The following is an 18,403-nucleotide window of genomic DNA, read 5'->3' on the forward strand; positions in this document are numbered from 1 at the left end:
ATCATCAAAAACTTCGATGATTCTGTTTAAAAGTATCATCATTGTTAAAAACGTAGCAAGATTTGTTTTAAGGAAAATTGATTTTTTACTGGATTTTTTTCAAGTTTAGGGACTGGACTAGTTTTTTCCAAGGTATAAATTCCATTTACCTAATTTAAAATTATTTTATTTCTGGCTTTTGCAATTATAAAAGCAAAAATGTATTCAATAATATCAAAGTTAACAGTTAACCCAACCATGGTGCTTAACATACTTGGTATGAGCAGGGTTTTTTTTTTAAGGTTTGGTTTGGGTGACCGCTAAGTAGTTTTAAGAGACCGCAAGTGTTTCATTTAAATACCAAAAAGTTGCAGGTCCAAAATTTGGGAAACCGCTAGAGAAATTTGGGGACCTTTTCAGTCCCCCAAAACACCTTAAAAAAACACTGGGAAGTACAAAAATTAACTGATATGTTTATTTTTTTCTTAAACTAAGAGGCAAGAAGGGTTAGCAAAGAAGCGTGAATGACTTATTGAGAAAAAAAATTATCAAGTTTTGCAAGTACAAATATATTGTTTAAAACCACTCTTTTGTCATGACTCACATAAATTATTTTATGCTAAACTAGTTTCTCTGTGATATGAATCTTGTTTTCCCGTTTCTTATATTCAGTTACAGTGGCACTTACTATACACAGCGTAGTGTTGTCAGATGGGTTTATTCAGGAGGGGTTAGAGCACCATGTGTAAATGTTTTTTAGGTGTTTTGATAAATTGTGTAAAGTTTAAGAACCCCTGCTTTAGTGACAGGCATATTAAAACACTACATAATAATCTTTTACGATGGCAGTTTTTACTGATGAAAAACATGAAAGTTAATTATAATTGCATTTTTAAATGCTGGTAAATAATACATATTGGCATGGTTATGTGACACCTTGTAATTTTATTACATAGATATGTACTGGAATATAGTGTAACTGGTATATTAAATATAGATATATACAGTAGATCAATTAACCTTGTGGTTTGGGTTGAGATTCTAGGAGAAATTTCCTCATTTCTTTTATCACAGCAAGACAGCAAGCAACATTTTCACTAAGAAGAATCTATATAACAAATAACAGTCATATCTTAACATCTACATTAAATTCCCTATTACCCGAATTTAGGTAATGACCTTAGCTACTAAAAGCGGTCAGAAAACACTGTGTGGCTGTTATGATAAAATACAATACAATTTTTTTACAGTTCCTGAAACGCAACAAATAAATGGTTTATAAGGGTTTCAGATTTAATATCAGATTAATAGGCTACATCTAGGGATGTCCGGTAATATTGGATTTGAGCCGATACCCCATACCAAGAAGTAGTATCGGTACTCGTCCGATACTAGGGTGGTATCGCTGCCAATCCGTTACCAAATTATTATAGTAATTTCAGCCTTGACTTGCAATTCAAACCGGTTGACTTTTCTGGTTCACGTTCGGTTCGGGTTCAAGGATTTTTTTGTAATATGGTTCAGTTCCGGTTTCAGTTTGGGGCAAATCAAAAGTTCCCATTCAGCTTCGGTTCGAACATTGTTTTTACAAAATCGGTTCATTAAGTTCCGATTCGGATACAATTAAAGTTGCGTTAATCTAAAAATCTTGGTCAATAAATGTAGAGAATAAGAATTAAATTTTAACTCGCGTTAAATGTAAGTTTTGTGACGTATTAAAAAGCAAGCAGCTTGTTATTAAAATATCTGAAAAATGAAAAAGAAACGTTTTATTTAGTACATATTTATTTTTTTCATAAAATTTCGAACATGGCATAACTTTACTCTGCAAAAATACAACTTGTGACATCATGCTTGAGTGAAACGCTTTTTTGACAGGTTCGGTTGAGGTTGTTCATAAACGTCTGGTTCAAATATGGGCGTTATAATCTAAACAAAGTTACCTTTGAACTTTTCGATATTATTAGTTTGCTAATAACGGTATCGGTCGGATCGGATAGCGATACTTTTTGTCGAAAAAAAAGGGTAGCGGTTTTGGAAAAAAATGTCACATATCGGTCATTCCTAGCTCCATCATAGCATATCTACTTCTTCTTAAGTAGAAAGCTGATTATATCTCTTAAAATCAACAGAGTGGTTTAGGTTATAACACAAGATACATAAATAACATATTACAGGTGACATTTTCTAACACACTGTGTTACATGATGTATAGTTTGACAGGTTTCATTAAACATCAAGTTCATAGTGCTTTAGTGAACACTACGTTTGGTTTAATAATAATTAAATATTTGCAGCACTTCTGTCATTTTAGGCTAGCGAGCCTGGGTGAGTCTAGTAACTTCCACCAACCTCATCAAACACAATGGTCTGCAAGAATTCACCAGAAAGAGTTGAAAGGTCAAGTTGAGAGAAGAGGTTCACAAAATGGTACCTATGACTGGAAAGTTTGAAGTGAACCCATTGAATAATTCCTGTGAAAACAGACTCTCCTTGTTTCTAAATGATAAGAAAAACTATGACCGGCAAGAACAGTATTATATTAAACTTTGTGTGCTTTAAGTGATTTAAAAATTGGAACTGAGTGCTGGGGTTATCATCTCAACAAGTAATAGTGATGTCTGAATAAATTTTACAGAAACTATTTCTAAGCATCAGTATTTATCTTATACAATGGTGGTATCAGTTTTAGTCCCATATCTGGCTCTTTATGTAAGTAATCTGATATTCAAATGGAAAACTTCCAACTGGAAAGGCATATATAAAGTTTTGCTTTAATACTTGAACATGTACTATCAACTATAGATATCTCTCAATTTGTGGCTATTTTCTTATTTAATTATTTTATTAAAATTAATTTCTATCGTTATGCATATTGTTAACTGGGGCATAAAATAAAATACAAGCAAATAACAACACCATATACTACACCAAAGTAGACATTTCTATTATAAATTGGAACTTGATTTCAAGCATAAGATTGATTAACTACATTAAATGCGATGCACTGTGAGTAAAAAGGAAACATAAAATGACCGAAAAAATGTAAACAAATAAAAAATTGCTTAGATGGACCCATTTGAATCAAGTTTATCAACAAACAACATCACACTTGTAGATAATAGAACAATGGGGTACCTTGATAATAATTGATAAACTTGAATCACTAACACATAAATGTTGAATATTTTTTTTAATATTTTATCATCAATTCATATTTTTAACTCAAGGAAATATTTACCAAAAATATCATTCTGGAATATTCAACAAAATATCATCTTAAGAGAGTGATACCTGGTTTTAAATCATATTAGAATCAAAACTAAGGTAAATTTTGGAAAATAAAGTGACATTTTAGTTACCTTGGTATTTTGATGATTGAATATTATGGCAGAAATTCAGTTGTTTAAAGTCATCTTGTTGCACAACCGTTCAAAGTTGTCATGTATTACATGTTGCGCTCTTTTCTCAATTTCGGTGAGGTTGTATTCTTATACTTCTGAGCAGGGGCGTATCCAGAAATCCAAAAAGGGGCCCCGATTTTTTAACTTAGGGAAGTCCCCGTTTTTTCGTCCAACACTAATGACATCATAACATAGTGACGTATATAATAGCAATTGCAAAGATGTCATAAATAATAATAATAACAAAATCTTCAGAAAAAGCGAACCTTCAGACGCAAAGCGAACACGTGCGTCGTCCAAACTCCTACCAGGCGCCAGCTGCGAAACCGCTTAGTGTGCAGTGATTAACTACAGGCGAAAAACGAAAACAAGACCGTGAAATATATGCGATTGATTTTGCTAGATCCATGTACAGTAGGCTACTACGCTAAATCACAAGCACGTTTTTTTTTTTTTCGTTTTTCCCGGGTGTTATTCGAATAGCGTAACATCTGAGCCGAGCTGTGTGCCAAGTCAGCTAAAATACAACCACGTCTTACACTAGGGGTCGGCAACCTTTTTCTAGTCGCGGGGCCAAAACAAAACTCAGAAAGGTATTTGCGGGCCGCACAAAATGTTAACTATGAATTGTGTTATTGAAATGTTAGAACAACTGTGAATCAGGCAGGCTCGGATCTATTTTGCACTGTCTTAAACACGTGTTTAATTACATTAAAGAAAGCAGGAAAGTGTTAGCCAGTGGTTGCAAATTTTTTGCTCTTTTTAGAGCTACCGGTATTGAAGGCCTGTCACGCCAAAATCGGTCCGGTCGGATCGATTTTGGTCGTAATCAAGCGCCAAAACTGGTCCGGTCTGATCTTAGGGTTAGGGTTAGGGTTAGGGTTAGGGTTAGGGTTAGGGTTAGGGTTAGGGTTAGGGTTAGGGTTAGGGTTAGGGTTAGGGTTAGGGTTAGGGTTAGGGTTAGGGTTAGGTTTAGGTTTAGGTTTAGGTTTAGGTTTAGGTTTAGGTTTAGGTTTAGAGTTAGGGTTTAAGGATAAATAGGCGATTTTGAAGGCCGGACCAGTTTTGGCCTAGCCGGACCTTTAGCGGCTGTTCCAACGCCAAAATTGATCCGACCGGATCAGTTTTGGCCCCGGACCAAATTTCTCGTTACAGGCCCACTTTTTTTTCGCAATTATACGTAGTTAAAAAAGTCAACAAGTTTTTTTCTAACCAAAGGAAAGTAAAAGAAGTGTAAAGGTGTAGTGGCGTATTTTCCCATTGACCAAAAAGTAGGTCGGTAATGCCTAATTGCCAGTATTGTTCGAGCCCAGTCCTCAGGACAACCATTCTCCCAAAGGGAGACGGTGCCGCCACTTGGAGGTAAGGCTATATTCGAACTGCGCATCGGCAGCAGGTTAACACTTTTCGTTTATGGTGCAGGTAATATGTCAGTGTATATATTAGTAATAGTTTAAGTATTTATACTGGCCAAAAAAAAACGGTTTTACCCGGGAAAAAAATGCCAGGACACAAACCTCAAAGTGATCCGGTTAAAGACCCCTGTCAGGTAAGTATGTTGCCGACCCCTGTCTTACACCAACATCTGATATTAACGCGGACAGCAAACAGCGAGAAACAACAGCAACGCCTAACTCGACGTTTTCAGCGAGAAAAAAGCGGAGACCGCTTTATTTATTATTATTAATTGTCGAACACACACTTACTGATCAGCCAACCCGAACGAATAACGAAACGAGAAAGAGAAAAAACATTCTGCGTTTATCGACCAAACAGGAAACGAAAAACTGTGTTTTGCGTTTGATTTTGGTTTCGCATTAGCTTACGACGCGTGACCCAATTACATTAGAAAAACACGTAGCTTCGGACGGTGAGTTAAACCAACCAACCAAACAAACAAACAATATTGGTATAAAACTTAAATCAGAGACTATTGTTACAAATTCTACAGTTGAAATTGTTAAGCCGGACATTACATGCTGGAATTCAAACTATTATGTGTATTTATTCACTTTTTATTAAGTAAAGGTAATAATAATAAAAAATAGACTAATATATATATATAAATACATCCAACCTATGTGTGTATTCAGCATCTTCATGCAATTCCAATTTGGGTTTCTCTTTTCACTTTTTTTTTTAAAGTACACCTAATTACGTCATTTTGATTTTAAAAATTACTTTATATTAGCTCTAAACATTTAATTAAGCTCATTTATGTTCTGTAGTACTGCTTCTGTAATGACCTTCTCGTATTAAAGGTTGCACCTATATTTGTTTATATTTAGAATGCAAGCGCGTGCAGGGCGCATTTTTATTAGTAAAATAAATCTAATAATTTTTTCCGCTGGTAAGCGCAAATAAAGCAACGCAGGCAACGACTTAAATCTCTAATTGTGTGGCCGAAAAAAAAAATCTAATTCTGTGGCCGAACGTAAGTACTTATATGCTACCTCGCAACGGTTGTGGAGCACTTGCCTTGTTATATAGCAAACGTAATTTTCGTGCTTTCCCACGCTCAATTAAACTATTTCTGGCCAAAAGATGCAATAGGCCTATTTGTTGTATAGCCGGAGGGAAACTAATTAAAGACATGTCTTTTCAAAATTAATGACAAACCACACAATATTTTGCCCAACATACATGTTTAAGTATAAATTTAGAATTGCATACCTCGGATTTTTTGTGATACAGAACTTTATACATTTTGTTTGAGGTGAACCCAGGATTTTGTTTAGGCTGACCTTGCGAAAGTTGTCCTCAATCAAAGTCGTTCGCGCGAATGTGCAATTGAATTTGAATCTGAATAAATCTAAAATACGTCGGCAAAGCGTTCCAAGTTGCAGTAGTTTGTTTTTATTTTGTGGTGGAGGTATAGACTACACAGAAAGAGACAATGCCGGGTTAAAGGTCGTTTTAAACAGAAAATAGATTATAACTTGAAAGAGCCGCTATATTAAACTTGTATTAAATATTCCCAATTAAAAAAAACAGTAGGCTTTCAGCCTTCTTGTGCTTCACCAATTAAAAAACAGAGAGTTTAGAGAGTGTCATGCTATGCAAAACTGTCTATATAGTCTTAGATAAAATGATACTTGTCAAAATAGTTTTTTTGCATTTACATTTTTGTCAATACCCCACAAAATATAATTGTTTTCAGGGGAAGCATAGGGCGGCAATACAATGAATGCTGTTAAATGCTCTGTTGAGATATTCACTATACTCTAAATTTTATGCAATGTATTTTAAAAACTGCTTAATTTAGTTTTGACAGTCTATTTTGTTTACAATATATGGTTAGATGCGACACAGATTTGTGTTATTTTGTGTACAAATTTTTCAGAAAACCAGTTGATTGGGTTTTTGCCCTTTCTAATTATTTATCAGGCAACAAGTGTTTAGCCTTAGGCTCCCAAATAGAGTTTTATCGCTGCCGAGTTTATTACGCCAGATAAATAACCAACTTTGCCATCTTTTCGCTGAATAATATACTTTGCCTTCTTTACTTTCCGAATGACGGTTTTGTTCGCTTTAAAGCATTGAGAGATTGACGGAACCTATTCCACAGGCCAGATTAGTTTAAGACAACAAAAAGTTTAAATTAGCTAAAATTTCAGAGGCAGGCAGACGTTTAAAAAGAGGGGTTTAAACTTTGAAGTGCCCTCATAAAAAACAGTTTGAGTTATGTAGCTCATATATTAGCCTACTAACCACCATTATCGAAAACATAAAAAAATATGTAGTAAACTAATTGAATAGACATAAGTAGGCTACGTTATGATAGTGATAACAAGTCTGGGCTATATTTAGGTTTGGCTGCAATAAAATTTCTTACAACGAGTTGGTTTATTAGTTTATATAAAACCTTATTTAAAAAGGATGCAAAGCCTTGAAGCGACAGAAAATTTGAAACATCGCGAATCGAACCATCGCCTATATTACTCGAGTGTACCTATCAGACTCACAACATTTCTTAAAGAAGCGCCGTTAGACCCAGAAATAATTTCCACTGGGAAAGAAAAGGACGCAACTTCTCTAGTTAAATCTGATTTGGCAACACTTCAGCGTGAACAAAAAGAGCTAAACACTAAACACGTTCCGAAGGCAGAAACAGACATCAAAGCAGTATCACCTTTAAAGCAACATCTTCAAATAATTAGGTATGGAGGACTACTCAACCACACAGACAGTGAACCTTACCTATTCAAATTTGACCCTAAATCTTTGTCGAAAGCAGAGCAACAGTTAATACGATATGGAACATCGGCTCACATAAATGATGAAACACATCCAAAATCTTGTTGTTTGTCTGACGATAGGCACTCTGCTTCTAAACTTTGTACGAGTTCATTTTTATCTGACTGTGGTTATGCGAGCCTGTACGACTCAGTCAAGTCTAACGATAAAGTTAATCATCTTTCAAATTTGCCCACAACGTCTAATAGGAACCGTAAAATGCCCAAATCTGTTTTGAAAAAAAGTGCGAAAAGGCAGGACACAGCTTATAAACTTATCCTGGAAACAAAAAAGCATCCAAAGCTATCTCGGCGATGCAAAAGTAGTTCATCGGCATATTCCAGACCTGTTCAAGCAATTAGCGAAGCCAAACCTTGCACAAAATCCAAAAGTTACGGGGAAAACGATTATTTACGTAAGTATTTTTTGATATGACGTAATCCTATTGTTTTTTCCTGACAACAATGTGAAAAACAATAGAGAGTAGGCATTTAAAACACCAGTCGTTGTGAAAAGGGAGTCTAGTTTGCAATTTACTCGATTTCGCTAACACAACTATCCGAAGAATGCAGACGCATTTTCCGTTGCAAAAGTTGTTTGTTATGCCGAATTCGTTGTTTTTTCGATAAAACGTGTTGAGATCGAATTTTGGTGTGTGTTTTTTTTAGATTATCAAAGCTTAATGTGGCGTCTTGAAATATAGATACGAATAGGGTTTAAGAAATAATTGTCGAAGATATACAACTCGCCCTCCCTTTCTTATTGTGTAATTTGCGTCAATTTAAAATATATACTTTATTGTTTAGTTTAGTAGTTGTATAATTGTCACTACGATGTACAAAACTTCATATTTATTCTGATAACCGATATTTCTCAAACTGGGGCTGCGTACCCCTGGGTATTTTGTCAAAGGGTACATTGATTTATATTATATATATATATATATAGGCGCTCTTTCACTATTGTACGTAAAAATTAATAAAAAAAATTTTTCTTCAAATGCCGCATACCACAACGCATATTGTTTGGGTTAGGGTGCGGGTTAGCGTTTGGTTGAGGGTGGGTCAAGTTATTATTAATAATAAACATAATATTACTTGACCCACCCTCACCCAAACGCTAACCCAAACAATATGCGTTGTGGTATGCGGTATTATTATTCTTTTTTTTGCATAACTTTTCACTTACAATAGTGAAAGAGCGCCTATATATATTTACTGAAGCACATCCTTGTCATTTAACTTTAATGGTAATGAATTGCTTAACTGCTTGTGTACAGTAAATATGTATTACTATTGATTTGAATATTACAGTAATTATGTTAGTGTTTTTTTTATCAAAGTTTTTCTTGTTCTTAAAACTTATGGAGTCCTTTTTTGGTTGGGAAGTAAAATAGTTCAGAAGCTAAAAATGTGATAAACACTATAGCTTTTTTTAGATAAAACATCAGACATGGTTTTATTGGTTTGTATTAAAACCAGAAGAGAATGGTTTGTTCTAAAACAAGAAAAAAAACAAAAACTTCTGTTGTTTTATTGATGTTATTTCTATTATTTATGATGTTAAGGATAGTATGATTCTGTTAATGATAACACAGATACCCAGTCTGCATTCCTTGGCAGATCCATACCTGATATTTTTTGTATTTAAAAAAAAGTTGTGTGCACACCTGAATTGGTATATTGCACACATAAATTGCATATAAAAAGCTAAATTGTCATGTGATTTCTAGCCTATGTGCGGAAAAAACATAATTGCACACTTGTGCACCTTAAAATTTGTTGCTGCACCCCAAAATCTCTGCAAACTGCCAACTGATTTGATTAAAATAAATCTCTAACAAACCGTTGATGGTATCATTTGTTGTGTTTCTTAAGGTCTAGATAATTTCTTTCACCCAATTGAGCTGATATCATACAAAAAGAGAAGACGGCCAATCGGAAACATGGATCGGGAGTTATGGCGGCAGTGTGTCCGCTGGCTAATCGACACCGGCGTTCTACCGGCGCAGCACAGAACTGCACAAAGACACGCTGTCGTTTTCGACCTTGCGCAAACACTTCGCGATGGAGTTATTCTGTGCAATCTCCTCAACGTCATTCGGCCCGGTGCTGTGGACTTTGCAAAGATCAACCTGAGACCCCAGATGCTTCAGGTATAGATCTTGTTAGTTATTGTTGTTTTGTTTGAAGCAACCGCCAATTCCAGGTGGCGATTGTCTAAAGCAGGGTTTCTAATATTAGTTTAACATGTTTTTACCAATCAAAAATTTTGGTTTGCATGAACGAGGATCATCTTAAAACTTTAGAGACCCTTTTAGAGATTTCGTTTAAACATTTTCTTTTTTAATTAAATTCTATTTTTTGTTAATTATATATATATATATATATATACAAATATTTCAGTTAGGCCTTCATGTACCCCCTAGAACAAGTCCAAGTATAATATGCAAGTGTCCCTTATAAAACTGTATTACACTTTCTCCAAGGTACAAATAAAAACAATAATTTAAACTGTGCCCAGTGCGAATAGCTTAAGACTTCGCAGAACCCAGTTTGAAAACTCCTGGTTTAAATGGAATTGGTAACTTTTAGAGTAATGCTTACATGGTTTTGAAAACAACTTGCAGTTGGTAATTGTCCACCAATCCGCACTCATTAGACAAAATAACATTTGCCTAGAATGCGTCTGTGAATATCTCTCCAACTCCTAACAACTTGTTTTTTAATAATTTAATCTGTCTTTTATATTTGGTTGCTACATACATAAATAGTTTTTGTATAACTGGCCTAGATTGTTTAATGTTTACTGTACCTATTGAATACAACTTTTACCATGTGCGATTTTGTGTTTGATTTTGTAGTAACACAGACATGCATCCTCAGCAATTTATGCAAAAATTGTCTTTTATTATGTGGCATTTACCATAATTTGTTGCAAGTTTAGTTAGGTTTGATTTAGTTAGGTCTGCGCCTGTTGCGAAAAACAAATTGCACTTATCGTTGGCATTATGTGTTTTGTTTGGAGGGCAAGATTCTGTTGTGAAAACACATACTAAGCTTGTCTATAAACATGCTTTTTTTCTCCAGTTCCTCTGCATGCAAAATATCCTCACCGTGCTGGATTCACTGGAGAATGTTTTTCACATTCCTGCCGAAGACCTTTTCCAGCCAGAGGACCTGTATGACATGACTGATATTCCAAAGGTAGTGGTCCCTGCATTTATTTATTCAACACAATGAAAACCCCAAAAGTATTTATATTCTCATATTCTCCTTTTTATAATTGCATTGACTGTACAAAAGTGTATAAGTTGCATTTCGTTTAATTATAAAGCAAAGTACCCAATCATTCATTTAAAATTTACAACTGCATATAGAGAGACATATAATAGTCTGTTTTATGTCAAAATAAGTTAATATACTATTTTAAACTAAGCAATGTACAAAACAAGCCCTAAATTGTGTCACTTATCTAACTTCTTCCCCAAGTTATTGCATTTGAGTGTGAAGTCAATTAATTTAATGTATATATAAATATATAATATATATAACTTTAGAAGAAAACTAACCTAAATGCAATACTTTTGTATATTGTCTTCATAGGTGTTGAGAGTGCTATCAATGCTTTCACAGCGCCCAGAAGCCCAATCAAAATACAAGTAGGTTTTTTCAAGAAGCTAAATTGAATTATGTGTGTAATATATATATATATAATAATTTTCAGACTTGTGCAAAAAATATCCCATTAAAATGGCTCCAAAATTTGTTTAAAAAGTACATGTTACAAGTTGTATGCTACACTATTTTGTTTAATCAAACTGCTCCAAACGAAACTGTTTACAGTTGACTTCACAAAGGCCATTTTGAGCAATGACTGAGCACATACTGCTAAATCAGAGAGTGTGAAATATGCTTTCCAGCGATGATGTTACTCGTTGGCAAGCTAACAATATTGACTCAGCCTCCAGTGCCGTGTTTCTATCTTGAGGTTCAAAATGAAAGTCTTGTCAACTATGTTAGAACATTGGCCAGTAGTGGAAACCAATGTTGATTTATCGCCACTTTGCCCTAACCCTGTCACTACATCACCGTAAAACAAAATTGCACGGCATATTTTTCAATCTTGATGGGCTTCTTATTTCCAAGTAGTTACCTATCTGTGTGTGTTGAAATATAAATTATCATGTAGGGGCCGCAGGAGATAGTATATTCTCTTGTTTTTTAATAATTCACATTTCTGTCATTTAAATACTATACAACACCTCTCTCTTGGGGAAAATTTCAGTGTGAGTGTTTTTTTTTTATATTAACATCATGGTTCATCTAATTTCAATAAAAATATAAAAGCCATAATATTTGATAAAAGCGACATTTCGCAATTGATTTACACTGATGATGGCATGAGTTATTGCTGAAACGTCTGTAAATTGCGAAATGTCGCTTTTATCAAATATTATGGCTTTTATATTTTTATTGAAATTACTAAAGAAACCCGTGTATTGTGTTCCAATGGTTCATCTAAAACAGTAAAACAATTTGATTTATTTTCCATATCCTGCCTTATTGTTATTTAATATTTTATACAAATCAAAATGTCAAGAACTCATTAATGTTCTCATGTAAGCCATAAAATTAACGGCTTTAAAAGGCTTACCTACGTTGGGTCTCATGGTTTGTTTAAAAGCCATATATAGTTCATCTTTGTTTCTTTGTGAAAACAACCGTCAGTGGGTAACTGTGCAGTAGAGAAGCAACGCATAGTTCTACTGTGCTTGCCCACGTTTTTATGTGGCGCAATACACTCAAGGAAGTTGAATCACTGCTAACAAAACAAGAGTTTCCTCAATGATGAATGATTGTTTTTGAAGAAAAACTGCCTTTTAACAGACAAAATACTTGCAGGCTAATATTATGGTTATATCTTCTTTAGATGAGAAAGTATCTCAAAAGTTGTTTTGTTTTGATACTTATACGCTTGAAAATTTTCTGTGCATGTGTGTTTTAACACATACGTCTATAAACGTTTGTATAGACTGGAGTTTGAACAGCATGATAAATATTTTATTTTTACAGCCCTTTTCCTGAGTCAAGCTATCACTCTTCCCGCACGCTTAGCCGCGAAGAAGAAGATGAAGAAATTTACAGAAATCTGCCGGACTTGGCAAGGTTAGTTTGTGTTCTGTGTAACAAACCTTGCTTAACTTTTAAAGCAGCTTCAGCAATTTTTAGATAAAATGGGTTTGATCCATTCTATTTGCAGTTTGAGGAAGTAGTGTTTTGTAAAAAAGAATTTATTTTTTCCCTTATGTAACAGTAAATTCAACCCAGACAACTTTAACAAACAACTTAAAACGAAACAGTTGGTAGATTTTTCATTAGGGGTCAATACACATTCAATTGATTTAAATGTACGATACTTTTTTATATTTATATTGGAAGTTTTATGGAAAGGAAACTTGTTCCAGTAAACGACTTAATGATGGTGCTTTTTATATTTGTTTACATGCATTGTTTAACAAAAATATTCTCTTAACATATAAACCAAAAAAATACCTTTTTTGACACGCATTGTTAAACATAATGTTGTGTGTCTAACAAAGAGAAACTGTAAGCGCTAAGTATATGTAAATCAACTACTAAAAAAAACAGATAAAAACAGTTAAAATACCTCTCATCGTAAAGCAAGAAGCACTAAGTTGACATAAAACCATGTGGCAAAAGCTATTAAAAGATAATAACCTTTTGTGTATTTAAACTGCCATAGAGAACTGTTAAGTTTTGAGTTTATCTTGTTTTACTCATTAATAAATAACGATCATTTTATGGCAGCCCTGTTGTAAATAACAATGACACCAGCCTCATAAAAAGAACCTTATCTACACAAAAACTTGTAGCAATATTTATTAAAATATAGAAAAATGTGTAGGTACTTGAGGGAGGGCTAGTCATCTTAATATCATTGGGTCTTACTGTCAATGTACATCTGAAGATTGTTATACTAGTAGTCATTTTAAGGAAAGTGATTAGATATGCTTAGTTGATGACAACTCTTTTATCCAATTAATGTAACTTTTATTTACTTTTCAACTAAGTTATCCATCCGTCCTTTGTCTTCTGTAAACTAAATCTTAATGGCCCCATTTTAACCTTTTAACACACACTCACCCCGGAAATAGGCTAACATGACCTAGTTATGACGCTTAATTGTTGGATTAATAAGAAAAAATATATATCTTATAGAGTATTTTCATCTCTGGAGTGTTTTTAAGTTAGTTTGGCAGTTACAAAAACATCTATTTGAAACCAGTAGATGTATTCATATATATACACTATACATACATATATATATATATATATCATATATATCTGTAGCCCAATGTATGACCATCGGCCAAGTAGTATTCTTTAAATACCAATAGCAGACAAGTAGAAAGTTAACTTTAATACACAGTTTTAAATCAGGTATATTTAATTCCAACACAAATTTATTCATTTGGTTTGTAGTTTTTCAGCACAACATAAACTTCATACATTTTTGTGTCAAGAGATTTAGTTTACAAAAAACCTAATTTTCCATATCTATTTTTTACTTAGAACTTTCTATACATGTGACTAAATTAAAATAGTCTTAGTATTTTTTCATGTGTTTTACAACATGCACCAGGAATTGAAATAGTCTAGTATTTTTTCAATTTGTGTTTTACAACATGCAACAGGAATTGTTTACATGGTTTACTGCTACTTTAATTTTATAAAATTTTACATCCATTACCCATAAATATACACATGTGTGGTTATGTTTTACCCGGATAGTGCTGAAAAAATAAGAGATCAGGTTACAATATTATTTATTTTTTGGTAATATGAAAACCTTTTTGCGTAAAATTAAAAAACTGAACACATGTGTAAGTAGGCAAATAAGGAATATTATCACCATATATAAAAATGCATATATTTATTAACAGGACTTGAACATATTTGTAAACATTTACCTTCCGACAATGGTTCTTACTTCAACTGTGGAATGATATATCTTATCATTGAAATAAGCACCGGACTACTAACTTCCTTGTTCTTTTTGCTTGTGATTCACCATTATATGGCTACAGTCCACCGATGGTGTAACATGTATCATAATATTGTACCTTCGTCACCACCATCAGTGTAGTGTAATACCACTCCAAACAAACCGACTATGGAACTATTTACAAGCTTTTATTATGGCCTTCGTTGTCCTTGTGTTGCTCATTTCATTTTATTGATGGATATTATGTTACATATGCGCTTGTATTCAAATCAAGGGGATATTTGTAAAATTTGAATTTTTTTTAGTTATACCACTCAAAACAAAGCTATTTTTGAATTCTGGAGCTGTGAGTTAATCTTAATTTTTTATATTTGGACTTAAGTTGTTTCAACAGCCAGCTTAAAATGCCTTTGTCAATCTACCACTCTAAAAATAGATACATCACATTGGCCACAAAGTCTTTGAATTGATTTGTGCATTAAAGGCCTTTGAAAAACTCAATGTTTTTTTTCCAAAGTCAAAATCTTTAAGTGATGTGTGAAAAGTGAGCCATATTTGTAATTGTGTGCATTTATACTGTTTTGTTTTCAAATTATTATTCTGTTTTAACAATCTAAAGTTTTTCAAAACTTAGAACAAAATCATAACTTAACAACAACTTTACAAAAAAAATGATTATCCAAATAATTTCTCCACGAAATGATAACACAACTTTGGGATTTATATTCACTGTCAGCAGGTGTTATTGTCGTTATCAATAGATACATTTTTTTGGGTGATATAAATTAAGGTGCTCATTAAACTTTAGTCCTAACTGTTTTTATGCACTGTCACCACTGCCATTTATGTTTATTTTTTATCATTGATATAAAAAAAACTTTTTTTTTCCAGCGAGCGGGAATTGGCTGACGAAGAAGAACTTTACGATTCAGTTGCGGAAGAAAGGGAGGAAGAAGGAATTTACGGGTCACTTATTGCTGCCAAACCTTCCATTTCACCCTCAAAAGTAAGAACATTGCAGTATGTTTCAGTGTCCTTCTTCTAAAACACATTTTTACTTTAGCACAAAACTGCATCAAATGTTAATTGACAGTTACAGAATAATTAGCTTAAAATACTGGACCACCATCATTCTAAATAATTTGTAAAACATATTTTAATTTGTAAAACATATTTTAACTAAATTTTAGATGTATGACAATGTATTTTTCGTTTTTTCAAGCAATAACTTGGAAATTGGCCAAGCATACTTTGCACACAAGCCTAAAACCCCTCTATCTGGTTGTACATTATTGAACTATTTATTGTTTTCGTAGTGTTTTTTATATGGGAATATCGCTGTGCTATTGTAGCTTCAGTGCTTCCTATAAACTTTAGGCTGCTTTCAGGGACCAGGGTTCTCAGTTAAACAATGTTGTCTTAGCTTCCTGTGACCAACACAGTATTACTCATGTTACGTTTCGTTGGCTGGTTAGCTTGGTGCATTGCAAACTTGCACCAAGCTATAGGGCTGTCTAGTCCAGTCACGATTTGATTCATAAAACCAAACAACGCCATCTAAGCAGTGTATATTGATAATGTAAAATATTTATTAGCCCTGACATTTATAAGGTCCAATGCCAAATGTGGCATTTCATGCCTACCACCAAACCAGCTTTTTAACTTTGCAAGCAAGTCACAAAAATAACATAATGGTTGTTTTACCTTCCTTCCATGTGAAGTTTTCTTTTTGAAAAACTAATGAATCATAAAAAATCTTAAAGAAAATTATTCCGAAAGTATACTTTGACCAGTTTATTTTAGTTTAAAGAGTAGTCTAAATTCTGAATACAAAAATTTTAAATCTATGGGAATGAGTTTTTTTTTTAATATACAAAGCTGTGGTAATTTTATGTGTGAAGGGTAGTTGCAAATTCAATAAAATACTAAATACGAAATGTTATTCATTTTAGTTTTTTCTTTTAAACTAACTAATAATTTCATAGTAAACCAGTGGTCGGCAAACTGTGGGCCACGGTCCAAATGTGGTCCTTGGAGCCTGTCGAACTATGTTTTTTGCCAACCTGAACTGTATGTAATTGAAAATTTTTTCGCGTTTATATTATGTTTTACATTATGATATGACATTGTTTTGGACATAAGGTGCTGTGTTATATTTCACCTAAAAATCAAATATCATGAATCCGCCACTTTTTCATAGTTGTTTTTACGTAATGGGCCTTCATTAGCTCTGAAAAGAGTACTTCGGTCCGCAACAAATAAGTTTGCTGGCCACTGCAGTAAACCAATGTCAATGTATTTTATATGTAATCCTCTTGTTCCCTTTTTTCTAGGACAAACGATCCTGCTGTATCACGGAAATTATTGAAACAGAACGCAACTATGTGCAGCATCTGGAGATGATTATTGGCAAGTTTTTGAATCTCATGAGGGGAAAGCTGCAAATCAACCAGCTGAAGACCATCTTTATGAACCATGAGGTGAATGGCTGGAATCACTAGGTTTAACAATATTTGTACATACCTTTCTATTCCATTTAAAAATTCACGCAACCTGACAAAGAGGTTAACTGGGTCTGGATTAAAATAGCCTGAAAACTGTTACTTTTTTATAAGATTGCTTTTTTCTAAAATATAATAAAACTTTAACTGACTGTGTAATGTATCTTGTTGTTGTACAATATTTAAGTAATATACAGGTTTGAATGTCAGATATATTTAAATTGGTATTTAACTTACAAGTATTAACATTCCATTTCTTAATATTATTCAACTTTTGTTTACTTTACAGGTTCTTCTTTCCGATCACCGAGTATTCTTCAGCGACATAACAGCAGCTAAAAATGCTTCAGCGAAATCCATGAGTCAACCATTTTTAAGACAAAAGGTATATTTTATATTTTTTCTCTAAGCCAGTGTTTTTCACAGTGTTGTAATGACTTAAGTCAATGACTTGACTTAAGTCTTTTGGGCAAATGACTTGACTTGACTTAAGTAATTTGGACAAATGACTTGGGTTAAAATAAATTGTTTTAATTAAGCAATTATTTATAAAATTGCGTTATTTATCCCGATCGTTGCACATAAAACAATTTGTTTGTAATATGTTGCTTTTATGTTGGTTTTTACTTGAGTTGCTCATAAAAATTGAAGGAGTTTGCCGGTTTTCATAATTTAAAGTTTTATTTTTTTGACAATGGTTGGACTTGAAGTTGACTTGCTCTAATTATGACTTGACTTGGGCAACCGATGACTTGGACTGGGACTTGACTTGGACTTAAGTTATTTTACGAATGACTTGACTGGGACTTAATTCAATTCAAAATGACTTGTTTACAACACTGTTTTTTTATGTTAAAAAGTTGACCGATCCAGTGGTGATATTTTTCTTGGCCATGCCATACTCCAACGGAATGAGAGTAATTCAAGAAAGATTTATTATACTCTCAGTGAGAGTTGATTTTCATTTATATTCAAACAGTATACATGTATATTTTAGAATAATAATAAAACTGCTGGATGAGCAACACTTGGTTATACATTATGCCTGGCAGCAATAGCTTTTTTCATGTATATTTTAGGTGTCCATACATATGTACAGGTAATTAGCTCACTAAGGATTTTTTTCTTCCTTAATTTTGTATGCCAGGGGGACTTGAGAGTTTTATAAAATTAGCATGGTTAAAAAAATTATGTGTTTACGCCCCACTTTATTTCTCCAAGTGAATGCTTTTCAATAAATTTAAAAGTTTAAAA

At 33.4% G+C, this 18,403-nt stretch overlaps 1 protein-coding gene across 3 annotated transcripts in view; it reads left to right on the plus strand.

Annotated features, from left to right (window-relative positions):
• Window positions 1-9,501: 9,501 nt before the first annotated feature.
• The window catches only part of LOC146132113 (guanine nucleotide exchange factor VAV2-like), a 30,655-nt gene continuing 21,753 nt past the window's right edge, over window positions 9,502-18,403 (plus strand). For all 3 annotated transcript variants that reach the window (XM_083396708.1, XM_083396710.1, XM_083396709.1), the window contains exons 1-7: window positions 9,502-9,774; window positions 10,709-10,825; window positions 11,225-11,280; window positions 12,695-12,787; window positions 15,540-15,654; window positions 16,982-17,128; window positions 17,439-17,534. In XM_083396708.1, coding sequence (XP_083252834.1) covers window positions 9,565-9,774; window positions 10,709-10,825; window positions 11,225-11,280; window positions 12,695-12,787; window positions 15,540-15,654; window positions 16,982-17,128; window positions 17,439-17,534 — 834 coding nt within the window. In that variant the 5' untranslated portion in view covers window positions 9,502-9,564. The remainder of the gene's footprint in view (window positions 9,775-10,708; window positions 10,826-11,224; window positions 11,281-12,694; window positions 12,788-15,539; window positions 15,655-16,981; window positions 17,129-17,438; window positions 17,535-18,403) is intronic.

The sequence above is a fragment of the Ascidiella aspersa genome, chromosome 9 (genome assembly GCF_963924565.1).
Source record: "Ascidiella aspersa chromosome 9, kaAscAspe10.2, whole genome shotgun sequence".
Taxonomy (NCBI): Eukaryota; Metazoa; Chordata; class Ascidiacea; order Phlebobranchia; family Ascidiidae; genus Ascidiella; species Ascidiella aspersa.